The sequence below is a fragment of the Sitodiplosis mosellana genome, unplaced genomic scaffold (assembly GCF_009176505.1).
Source record: "Sitodiplosis mosellana isolate CC-2019 unplaced genomic scaffold, AAFC_SMos_1.0 Smas_scaffold_47, whole genome shotgun sequence".
Lineage (NCBI taxonomy): Eukaryota > Metazoa > Arthropoda > Insecta > Diptera > Cecidomyiidae > Sitodiplosis > Sitodiplosis mosellana.
In genome coordinates this window covers 1,886,759-1,900,362 of record NW_022595289.1, presented here as the reverse complement: position 1 = coordinate 1,900,362, position 13,604 = coordinate 1,886,759, and the positions used below count along the sequence as shown (strand labels likewise).

Here is a 13,604-nt window from a genome sequence, read left to right as displayed (position 1 = left end):
GCTCAGGAATTCGCTGTTTTTGTGGCCGTCATTGAGCCATGTTTCTGTGATAGTAATAACTTCATAATCAGTTTGACTAGAACTTCTAATAAGTTGATTCCTGACATTCACGACACTACGCATATTTTCATGGAACATTGTGGTAGTTTTATTGAGCGAGATCATACGTTTCTGTGTAGGAATGGATGAGCCTACTTCATGGGCGGTAGTTCCCTTATTTGCCGAAAATAATCTGGGCCAATATCCGCAACTGATGGTCTAATAGGCTGTATATTTTGGTGTTTCTTTTTGTTAACGAATTTCTTGATGCTACATTGCAAGGGCCAAAAGCCCGGTTCCAAAAGCTGTGTCGCAGTCTCGTCGTCGGTTTCAATTTTGAAAGAAATAAATGATAATAGCGAAACGTCTTGATTTCCTTTGGTTAGACGGATAATTTTAATTTTATTGAAGTTGATTTCGATTTCGCCGTTTATTTGTTCTTTCACTTTTTTCTTCGCTTTCTTTAGCTCTTCATCAACAACAACAAAAAACTGTTTTAACTTCTCGAAAATCCATTTCGTCGTAGGAGAAGTTTGGCTCGATGTGTTTATCTCATCCCGTTCGCTTTGCCGGCTTCAGTTTTTTCCTTGATAATATTCGGTCTTCACGCTTTGCGGTCAATTTGCTGTGATTTAATGCTTTTATTTTTGCTTTGCACTCAATATTCACCGCATGAAGCCCAACACAGCCTCTGTTATATTCGAGAGGTATTGGAAATTTGGGTAAAATTGAGATATTGTATTTTCAAAACGAACATCAAAACCAGCTGACTTCAATCAAATGGACTGACATCGACATCTCAAACGGCTCAAATTGAGAAATTAGTACTTAGCTCGAGTTAATGCTTTTCTTCGTTTCGTTTGGATATTATTTCGGAAAGCTGTGCGCCGTGCAATTGCATCAAAGCAATTCTAAGAATAATCGTGTGTCACTTGGCACGCCATCATTTTGCTGCGTTTGACTTGCAGTTGATTGATATCATTTGGTAATTTGTGTAAATTCACGCCAAGCGCCAAACTCAGCTCTCTTTCAGCTCAGTTCCGCTGTGAAAATTTTCATTGGCTCGAACACACAAGACGAGACTGTCGCAGCTCATGAAACGGCTGTGCTATGCGGCTCTTTGACGATTTTTACACCATAAAAAAATCCGTTAATTAAGTTTTATATGGTGAATTTTTTTGCAAAAACCCAAGCCACACACATCGTTTCCACATAAATCCTTTAATGATGAACATTCGGTCACACAAATAAATAAAGACATTTGCTTTCGTTATTCGCTTTCATTTTATTTGATTGCTTTTAATGTTACCGACGACGCATGAAAAACGCAAACGAAAAACGATTCAACGACATTTGTTCGCTCACAAAATGCGACAACTATTTCGTACGACATTTCGATTTCTGCGTTAAAGCAGTTATCAGATATCCTTGAGTTTCTGCAATGATTTCGATTCGTTGAATTGCACACAAATTATTGGAGTGAAGAAAAATGAATTCTCAGCTGCAATTAGTTTCTTATTACTTGAAGGAAAAAGAAAAAAAGAGATTCATAAGAAATTCAGCCAGATCGACGAAAACCATTTTTACATTTCAAAATAAGTCGTGCCCTCATGCGCGCATGTGATGGTAATCTAAGCGTTTCTATTTAATTAACAACTCGAACGACGCATTCTTTTGATTCTTTTCTCTCTTTTGTTTCTACGAAACTCTTGAATAGATTCGCAACCAAATATGAATTGTAATGTTTTGACTTGATACGACTAGTAGAATATGTGATTTCGGTTGATTATCAAGTTTCCACGGAAATTAGATGAAAATATGATACGAATGGATGGCCATTGTCTACATGAAAAATTCATGTTCGGAATGTGATCAAAACAAATCAGTGACAGAAGTATGGCGAAATAACACTTACGTGCTGAGAAAAGATTCGTTCATTTGATATTCTCGGATGGTGTGGTGTGTGCGTTTTATTTTTCATTTTCTGCTCTCACATTTGCCGAGCAGACACATTTCGAGCGGTTGAATGTATCACTAGTCACACAGCGAGGCAAAAATGGGATTAAGAGTGAAACCATGTGGACGACATGAAAATACAAAATGATGTCATTTTTTTCCGTTGAAGTGAAATTGTGCGAATTTGTGCCAGATCAGCGTGTTCCATTGCAAATGAGTAGATGGTATTCAAGTGTCATCTCTTCGGCGACTTATTTATGGCTAATTGCATTGGCTGCTTTCGGTTTCGGCCGATATCACAAACAAGATAGCAAAGAGAAATGCTAACAGAGATTAGATTTCAGTTTTTCGTGGATAACAAACGTCTTTTGCAAAGTGGCCATAGTGTATCCACAAAATATGCTGAGCAACGTCTTGTCTGCCGAGTGAGAGCGAGTCACATTGGTTTTACATATCAACGAGAAATCAATACGCGTTAAACGAGCGAGCACATGGCACTTTTTCGAATTGGACAATGACTTAGGACATTCGATTCGATCAAATTGTGTATTGTCCATTTGGTGGATGTGCAAATGGCTCGAGAAAAGTAAAATTGATTTCGTGATTAAACATAAAATGGGAATGCTTGACAGAAGCTGCAGATAATTATCTGAAGTGAATATCGTTGAGCGAAGAAGGTTCAAACGGCCAACATTAAATCGATGGATTAGACAATTCACTGAGTCAGATAAAACGAGATTGGTGTTTTGCAAATGCGTTACGCAAAAATCGGAGACATTGATTGATATGGAGACGAGAAAAGATAAAAACATGTTATGGAAATTCGTTTGTTCCAGGCAATCGACTGCTCGTTTGTTCCTCCAGGCGACCTTATGAACTTATGAAAATTGGATTGAATCGTGAATAATATCTGCCATGCCCTCACACTCTCGCACGAGATGTTGCTGTTTCCGATGCAAATGATTTATGTTTCTTCGTTTGGTTTCGTCTTTCTTTTCTCTCTCTCTCTCTCTATCCCTCCATTGCCACACAAAACCACTGGGCATCGGCATTAGCAGCGCAAAAGCGATTGTAACACATTTCTCAAATCGAAATTCGAAGGAATTTAATCAAGATTAAATTTAGCGATAAAATGCTACTTTCGCACCGAACCGAATGGATCCATTAAAATTTGTATGAATTTGTTTCGGTTTGGTACTCGACACTCTCACTTTATCATTGAGATTTGTGTTACGGTATTTTATCCCGTTTGCCATTTAGTCAGATTTGTAGTGGCTTGCGGCCATTTACTTATCTCTCACCGTCGGTTTTTCCCATTTGATAACCGTTTTTCCAGTTCAACCAATTGAATTTCCAACAACACAAAGCGAAAACTCATTTTAAAATTAGTGTCAGACTGGGTGTTTAATCAAAATCATTGCAAAACAGATAGATCTCCCCCCATCTCTCGTCTCATCTCATTCGGAATGAAGACTTTGCATTTTCCGCCGAGCGAAAATGGTCAATTTGTTGCCATCTGAACACAAGAAAAGTTATGCAAAGGCATCTCCTTGTCACACCGTTAACGTCAGTCATTTTTCATCGTGCTCTTGTCGCCTCCGCCACCGTTGCCATCGGTGAGCATTCCGATTATATTTATCAAACATTTCCACAATTGACTGACTGCGATGGGACCGATTCATTTCGTTTTTGTCACAAAATTTTTGTAATCATTTGAATTTCAAATGAATGGCACGACGCACACGCATCCCAAGTTTTCTCCGAAAACTATGACAATGTGGCTGCGTCCCAGGGCGTATGACGAACACGCTCCACTTAATATTTATACAGAAGAAACTGCATGGGCAAATGAATCTGTCGTGTACAACACAGCACCTAATATGAATTACATTCTCGTTTTCCCAGTTATGTTGAATGGAATAATTATTATTAATTGAATTTCAAATGGTTTGTTATTAGTTGTACAAGTGATGCAGCCGACAAGAGCAGTGCGTCTACTACATATACGTCGGGACAAGAGGAGCCCCGAAACAAACAACCGCCCGAAATGCGGTATATGTGCGCGCACGCCGACACATGCAATTTGGGCTCATTGTTTCCATTTGGCTGTCGTTTTGGTTTGGAATTTATTACTCAACTGTGTTTCACATCAAGCAGTCATTTATCACAATTTTTTGACGATGTCTTTTTGGTTTGCTGCTCTCGTCAACCAAATGATCGTCTGCTCTTGAAGCGACGAGAAAAATGAATATTTTATTTCAGGCTTCAACACATTTCGCGCTATTTTCGTCACACTGTTTCGGCATGATGAACGCAATCCCACTAATGGAACAATCACAAAAACTTTCAATTGATACAATCAACTGGCAGCCATTTAGAAAATTGTGGCAACCCGAAGCAAAAAAAAACTATCATGTAATCAATTTGGATTTTCAAGAATAAAACAAAAAAAAACCATTCACATTATTACTACGATTGTATGCGTAAATGCAGCCATTTGTTCATTGAGTAGTATTTTTCAATCACGACTGATCCATTCAGCTTTTTGTAACAAGCTCCTGTTTTTTTTTTCTTCAGTAAAATCAGAATTTATGATCGAATTGAAAGCGTCAACAGCTACACGACAAACAATGCCCGATGTGCCCTGTAATTGAGCCGCTTCTCACAAGTACAGCAAGTACGAGTAAAAAGCAAATTAATTAACCCACTAGTTTTATTATTAATTTATGAAAGTTTCAAGTGTCTGGTAACAATCATTTATATTCTTCTCCGTTGCATTGCCTCCGAATGGCCGACGAGCGCATTAAGAAAACTGGTGAAAAGTCAATATTATTGTAATCTTCGTACTTCATAACTCCATACCCATATCATTGAGCTGTGTTGACATTTTTCTCTGCTTTTTGCTTGGCCGTTCGGTCTTCATTGCATGACACACACAAGATAAAGTACATCGTAGCCGTCGGCATGTATATCGATAAAATGGATGCAAGAGTATGACGGCATTATACATTCAAATTGTTGACGAAAACAACAACAACAACGTGAACAGCACACTACATGCTATGTAGAGTAGAGTCAGAGAATTTGTCGGACATACGATTCAAGCCTGAAAATTTAATTAAAATGAATTGTGGGTTTCTGTGTTGTTTGTCTTCCACTCTCTCTTTTGTCATCCTTCACACGCATTTCGTTGATGATTTATGACGTACGTAGTGTGGATTGTACGTCAGAAAAGAAACGAGTGGAAAAACAGAAAATGTCATGCGACATCAATCGTCTATTATCTCTTGATGACCCTTGAAGTTCAATTCCTGTTTTCTCTCTCTTTGTGTTTGTGTCTCCAATTCATAATTATTTTGACCAAAATATATCAACTCTCTCAAGGGTTTAGCATACATAATTAATTAATGTCATTTCTCCATTTTTTATCCACTTTCAGATAAGCGAAAACAATTAATTTTTGGCTTTATTAACCGAATCAAGAGACCGAATTTTATTTTGTTCGAAAATGGAAAGAATGGCAACCGCTCATCGACGTACAATGAACAACAACAATATCGTTCAAGTGCATCACCCGCACCACAAATCGAAACAGAGTCACCATCACCATCAGCAACAGCAACAGCAACACCAACACCAACATCAACACCAACGACACGATGACTTGGCAAATGCGCTATGCGGAGGAGCAAATTGCCGATATTACTATGATTCGTCATCTCCAACATTCCCCGATTTAACACCTCCATGCGACATGCCGACACCACACAAATCACTCAGTCGAAAAATGCCAACGCATCATCAATTTGTAGACGATCCCGATACCATTGAGTTTTGTGTGGATGATGAAACGGCGTGTGCAAAGTATTACAAAGACAGCGGCCGGCAGAAGCGACAAAAAATATATGACCCTCAAGTGAGGTGGTCACGAAACAACATTGCCGTGACAATGGAAAGATTCCAGCCGATTGTATCGCCTTCGTCAGCGTCGGAAAGCTCGTCATGCACAAGCCACACCAGTCACAACAGTCACAACAGCCATAATAGTCACAACAGTCATCAGGACTATGCGTACGCGTATTATGAACCGGGCGCCATCATGTGCCATTCGAATATACCAACACCTGAGGAAATTGCCGGCCCATCAACCATGCCACCACCGAATTCGATGCGCGCATTGCTCATGAAATGCAAAGAACGCAATCAAAGAACATCGCCGGCCAATCGGCATGCAAATCACAGTCGCTATGGCACCCATGAAAATATCTACGAAGATGTTTCGGAGGACAAAAATGATCGACTCGTTTCGTCGGCCCAATCATTGAACAACGATCGTGGCTGCACGAAAAAAGAGTTCCAACACATTTTGAACAATCACTATCGCGTTTTGGAAGAATTGAATTTATCCGTCGAAGAATTATTGATGTCGTCGAGTCCACCGCCCGAGCCAGCACCGTTGATGATCAAGCGAGCGCCAACCGTTCAGTCGTGCGTTGTTGATACACTGGGAACCCAGCTGACATCATTGGACCTGAAAGATGATTTGCATGTAGGTGAAATTGTTATCGGTGAAGATAGCGGATTCAGCGGTAGCAGCAGCGGAGCAAGCTGCAGCTACATCGGAAGTTTACGTAAGAAAAAGTCGATAATCACACGATCTTTACGCAGGTCATCCGCACCGAACTGTACGGGAACGGTTTCGTCTAATGGAACCATCTATGGCAGCTGCCGAACCGCCAAATACCCGCCTTCATCAGCCATTGTCGAGCACACCGTTCACACCAGTGCCACGGCTCCGATGTACAACAGTTGCACCGTCAAGATAAAGCACGAGAAGAGTCCCGAATCCATGCAAAAGAGCCTGAAATTTGCTCTATGGAATCGGCGAAGTTGAGGCAAATCAACGCTCTCGTTGCTCGCCAATCAATTGACTTAGTCTGGGCACGATCAAAGAAAAATGCTATGCCACGTTTTGAAGAAACAAGAAATTTTCTATCGATAGACGAAAGGATCATTTACAAGGTGAGAATCATATCATTTCATCTTGCTTATATATTTTTTCTCGTTTCTTTTCGCATCTGTGTTTTCTACCACTGCCTTTCTGTAAACGACTTTGCTTTAATTCGCTCTTCATTTTCATTTTCATTTCAGACTGTGCTGCAATTCTTTTTTTAAAAACATAAACGGTTCATATTTTCCCTCGAAAAACAAAGCATCTGAACATTGTACATTTGAACGGTTAATTAATAAGTAATAGAAAATACATTTCTAAGTCGATGTTTAAATGTGCAACACTTCGACGTAAGTTATGCGGTATTTAGTCAGTCGCCAAATTCGTATTTAATCAATGTTAATTGTGCATCTGTGTTTAAATGAACACAATTGTTTTTCGCGCATCTGTTATTGTGATGTTTCAGAACAAGCAAGAAACAAATATTCATCTCGATACAGGTTCAATAGAAAAAAAAATCAGAATTTCGTTTCTTTCTTTTGCATTTGTTTTTGAAGCAACACACTATGACAAGCTTAATAATATCTATATGTACGACACGAATTCGGAATAGAGCTATGATTCCACTCAACTTCCGTTTCTTTTCAATATTTTTTCTAATTTTTAACATCGCGTTGAAAAAAACACTTTAAATTACTAATTTAACCATTTCGCCTTTCGTCGGATGTAGCGTTTATACAAATTTGGCCAAAACTACACTGAATTTCTATTTAACAAAAATACTGTTAACGTTTTATTTTTTTTTTTTCATTTTGAAGGGAGCATCAACAAAGTTGTTGCTGTAAATATGTTTATCTAATGTGTAATTAATATTCATTTATCATTCATAAGTAAAATTGTGCGCCATTCTCAAACCCGTTTACGCCAAGAACTAACAATGACTTTTGATTGTCATAAAATGAAATTCCGTTTCGAGCTAGGTGGAGAGCGCACAAGTTTTCTATTCGATCGAATTTTCCGTACAACAGCGTTAGATATTTATCGTTAGATGTAACTCCATGAAAATTCCACACAATTCAACTCTGGTTATGCAATTCACAACCGAATACAATTTTCTAAGCTTTTAATCGCTAATATGTTTTTTCAATTTAAATACAAACCGAATATTTTGCTCTACAAACACCCATAATTATTACAAACATTAATATATTTTGTAATTTTAACCGAATTTTGACACAATTTAGCACATAAGCAACAATCGATAAGCGTAAGGCGTCGACCGTTGGCGAGTCGAAGCGAAAAGAATGAAATGATAAGAAAAAGAAGAACAAGACACGTTTTATTGTGTAATTAAAGAAAAAAGGATTAAAAAAATGTTTCGGGCTGTGATACCTAATTAAAAATTGATGATAAACGTATAAACTGTACAGTAAGTAAAAAAAAATATTTAATGAGCTAGAGTTTTATGTGAGAGAAATTGGAAGGAGATAAATGAGAATAAGTCTAGACTGGGTGACAAAAATAATGTCCATTTAATTGTTAATCGCCGAATTTACAAACTAAACAAACTCCCATGACATTTAAAATAGACAATTGATACTCAATCGATAGAAAGAGTCAATTATGGAACTTTAATTCACCCACAAATCGTTTCGAATTTTTGATTCGACTCAAGTCGAGTCGAAATTAAAATTTATGTCAAATTCTATCCTTCAAATTAACGATATATATATAAATGAAATACAGCGCCGATGTTATACACAAACTCACCCAAACTGAAGACCGAATTATGAAAATCGATCGATAAACACAACACAAACACAGATTCAATGTAATATAATGTATTAAAACGGTTAATTATCTCGCATTCATAGGTTTACCGAAACCACTGCGACAACCGGTAAAATATAATTACGTGACCATTTCAAGTTAAATGAAATACAAAGTAAAAGTAAAAATAAACGAGGGAACGTACATAAAAAAAAATTAATATTCACCGACTAAATAGAACATTATTATAGATGGATAATTATAATGGTAATTAAAAGAAATGATTCAATCAAATACACACAATCGCAAACGAACAAAACCGAATACAGACACACTTAATAGATACCGTTTGTATAAAACAGTACAATCGACACAAATGCATTCAATTAAATAGCCAACCGAAATAGCAGCAAACGGCAAATAGTTAAAACATTTATATTCAATAAGAGAATGACTCAACAAGGAGAACAAATTCCAGCGCATATAGCAGACACCCCCATAAATACACAAACACACATCAATCGTAGAGTCACATTCACAATTAAACATCGGAAAATTGCCACAACAAACAACAAACAAACACACTGGCCAGACAGCAGACAGCAAGATGACATTTAGCAATTACTAACATGGGCAAAGTCAATTTACACTTAAATACCGAATGTAACACATTTACACCGACAAAACCACAAAATCTAATTTAATATTCTTATTATAAATGGAAAACATTGAAAATCGGAAAAAAAATAAAGATAAAAAATTCAACATGAAAATCGTACAGAGTTTTGAATATGATTACATTTTACATAGGTTGCCGTTTCGGCCATTGAAAAAAAATTGTAAGTATATTGTGGAATGCTGGTCATCCCATTCGATGAAAATGGAAAATATCCTGAATTTTAATTGCATTTTTGGACGACAAAAAGCAGTCCTGCTGCTTATTTGTCACGCATTGTTTCATTGTCACACTTTCGGTCCACACAAAAAGTATCTTTTTTTTCGAATGAAGAGGGAGAAAAACTGGAAACCATTTCCTGTAGCATGAACAATGTACTGCTGCGTGAGTGTGTGCTAATGATAAATTGATAAGAACAGCATCGAGGGGCAGCTGAATTGAACATGAAGACTCTTGTTGTTGGCGAATTGGATCGCGTGCATGGCCATCAAAAGTGATGTATTGTCACCAGATCGCAACTAGCATTAAATGACGAAATTGCTGAAAATCACTCGTGTTTGTTATGTACACATGCACAACAATAATCATTGTGCCAATGTGTCAAATGCAACACAAAAGCCCTGCAAAATGGGAAGTGGACAATGCGACACATTACGGATCTCCCACATACACACTCACACACTCGCATACGTACACGCTCTCTCACTTCGCCCCCATATCGATTGGCAAATTATTATTGAGCATTTTCATTGTGTTTATCGTTCGCCCCATTCAGCTCTAACACATACAGTGAGAACATTGTCACTTCCACTGGTGATAACACAACGACAAGAGTCTTTATAAATGGCAACGGAATTTGATAACAAATACTGAAAATGATTTAACATCCGTTTAAATTTCCTATCCATTCCATATTCCATTCATTGCTTGCTCTTGTTATCATCACTTTTGCTTTCATTTTTGGTACAACACCGAAATAGTGTCGTCCGATTGCAACGACTGAAATCGGTTTCAGCTTGGGGTGGGAGGACACTTGCGACAGACAACAATTATTTATCAAATCAAAAGGCCAATATTTTGCCAACAATTTTTCAATTATCCTCTGACTTTTCATCAACTTTACTGCGATGAGTTCATCTTGAAAGAGCTCCACGGAAATTAACTATTAAAGGTAAATATGCTCTATAGCATCTGCAACAATGTATACTCAACTTGATACCATCACTTATACAACTGGCTAGGAGCAATGGACACTTTTGGCTGGGGTTGTGCGCATGAAAGTGTGGGAAAAATGAAAAGTTGCTGCGTTTTTCAACACTTTTAAATTATAATTTAGTTGAAAGTAGAATATTCCATAAATGCACCAAAGTTTTTGTTGTGCTTTGTCTTTATGGAAGCGGAAGAAGAGCACTTTGTGAATTAAGCGTGTCTGTCCAATTAGAAGGCACACGGAAAAAGATGAAGAAAGCATTTCAAAACTGACATATATACAAAATTGCAGGGAAAATGCTACAAAGCAAGAATGCGAAAACTTGAAGCGCTTTGGTTTTGCCTTGCAACTCTCTAAGTGAATGCAATTGAACTGAAAGTTTCCAAAACTTGTCTGAATGAGACAAGCGCCAATTTGAATCATATCACAAACAAAACAACTGTCTGCAAACCGTTGAAAAAGAAAGGCTAAACAAAAAAAAGTATACATCTCGATGCACTTTCACAAAGTTTTTGTTCTGTATATTTTGCCATTTTCTACGAGTACAGTTTCGTTTTGTTGCTGTCGTCGTCGTCGTCGTCCTCGAGTTCGAGCGAATAAGGTTAACCGGGATTTATGCTTGAAAGTAGGATCTATGCGCGGTAGAAAATAGAAATCAAAATAAAACTTTTCGACGAAAAATACTGATTTCAACACTTTTTCTCTATTCCACTTTTTGCAACCATATGTTCATGCGTGAGTGTTTTTGCTGAAGGATTGATGACTGAGTGAACTGTCTGATGCCTCAACACTTTGTATTTCTTTGGCATTGTTCAAATTCAATGGCAGAAATCTTCATGATTTGTGGCTTCTTCGACGTAAGAGTGATTGCAATGCAGCGAAAACTTTCATTCACATAGATAAAAGATGCTTGGTTCATTTAGTTCTATGCACATACAGCACGAATGTGACCCATATTCCAAATCATTCGAAAAATTGGCTGAAATAAACAAGATTGGCCTGATTCAAGCATTTTCTTTTCAACGCTTTTTTTTATTTATTCGCTTCGAACTTGTTCGGCGATGTTATCAAAGTGGAAACATATTTTTTGCAGACTCTTGAAAATGAAAAATTGATCGAGAAAAAGTTTCTGATTGAATAACATAAATTCTGTTCTTTTTTTTGTTTTCGGTTTGTTTGTTTGGAAAAAGTGCTCTGTTTCGAAATGTGATAAATTCGTTTTTAATTGAAGACACATGTTGGTTATGGTTTTGTACATATTCTATGATTGGATCGTTCAACTAAACTATATAATTACCGAATTGAAACTCCGTTAAAAACGTGGAGCTGCCACGCATTTCTGAATGTGGTAAACAAACAAAATGTGAAGATGAACCAAATCGAACAGCTGAAAAAACAAACCAACAAATTGTGGAATGTTGAAACCGATGTTAAATACTTTGCCACGGTAAAAACGGCACAAAAAAGTGCCACGCATATGAAAGGTGAATGAATTAACCCGAATTATTGGGCCGACCTTCGCTCTAAACGCATTTATATCAAAGCATAAGTTGGCTTAAGCCACTGTCCAATACTTGATTATAGAGATGGTGAATCCATTTAATCACATCTAATGCGTACGAATCAAGAAAGCAAATATACTACAAGTGAATGGGCAGTATTAATGCCGGCGAATTCCTTTGAAAAGCCACTCACTCTAACACACGTGCAACCGTAACCGAACGATAATCAGAATATCAAAACAAATGAAAAACAAACATTAAACGACAAGTTCAAGCGAATTGAATGACAAAAATATGAAATTGTGTCTCAAGAGTCATCACGATGAACTGCGTGCTCATCAGAGAGCGCTAAATTAGGAAAGTTTTTTTCTCCTTATCTCTCTCTCTCTGTCACTCTCCTACTTTTCGATGCGTAAGCATTTCAATTTGTATTCAGCATGGTATGATTACTTTTCTCGAAGTCAAAACTTTTTCGTCATTTTTGTATTTCCATGCATGTTTTGCTCCCGCTGAATGTGTGTCGCTCCCCCGACATATAACAAATGTTACAAAATGTTTCAATACACTTGGCATCTCTTGCAACAGAAGACAACGTCTTAATTTTAAAACATCGTACAAGAATGGAACCAGTTAGTGGCAGTTGATTAAGAGCAAGAGAGTGAGGATAGAACGGCACCGAAATGTCGAGAAAAGTTAAATTGGCATTTCGCGAGCATGAGAAGGAAAATAAACTACTACAAGTAGTGTTTAGGCAGAATTTTTACAAGATCTTACGGAAATTGTGACATGGAAGATTGAAAAAAAATGTGGGGACATTCTGCTAACTTGTTCGATGATTCTTTTTCAGCTGAAATCCAACCATGTTAAAACTTTTTTCCTACGCAGAAAAAAAACTCCATGGAATGTCGCATTAACGAACCAAAAGGGACCTAAATGTATATGTGTGTATGATATAAAATGTTATGATGGCTTGTTAGTCCTTATCGGAAATGTGTCTTAAGGAACAAACTTTTTATCTGTAACACAAAATTATCCTAATTATTACAAACACTTGAATTTCTTCAGTCGATTCTCAGATACTTTGAATCGATTAGCAGTAATGGCATCACGATTTTTTTTGTGTTTTCTTCAAAATAGATGAAACAAGGTAGTAAAGGTGTTTGAGTTACGAATTTGGGGTTCAAATTGGTGTGGCAAAGTTCCATAAGTTCATTAGAAATTGATGTTTAAAATCGAATTCTTTCACATTTCATTTCATATAAATTAGCTCTGACACAAATTGAATTGGCAATTTATTTACATTTTACGCCTACGTGCAGTAAGCAAATTACGACTTCGGAAACATAAATACATTTATAAATAAACTCCATTCCTTATCGTGCCAATAAAAGCAAACAAACCCTTTTTAAATACTTTGGCATTTATTCGATAAATTCAACCAAATTTCCCATTCGACGAACTCCTCAACATGCTAATGAAATGAAATGGAAAACAGTAATA

At 37.1% G+C, this 13,604-nt stretch overlaps 1 protein-coding gene across 3 annotated transcripts in view; it reads left to right on the top strand.

Moving 5' to 3' along the window:
• Positions 1-9,489, top strand: part of LOC129569894 (myb-like protein I) — a 94,009-nt gene extending 84,520 nt beyond the window's left edge. For 2 of the 3 annotated variants that reach the window (XM_055449119.1, XM_055449118.1), the window contains exons 4-5: positions 5,435-7,017; positions 7,147-9,489. In XM_055449119.1, coding sequence (XP_055305094.1) covers positions 5,504-6,889 — 1,386 coding nt within the window. In that variant the 5' untranslated portion in view covers positions 5,435-5,503 and the 3' untranslated portion in view covers positions 6,890-7,017; positions 7,147-9,489. The remainder of the gene's footprint in view (positions 1-5,434; positions 7,018-7,146) is intronic. The other variant, XM_055449120.1, reaches the window with a different exon arrangement.
• Positions 9,490-13,604: the final 4,115 nt, after the last annotated feature.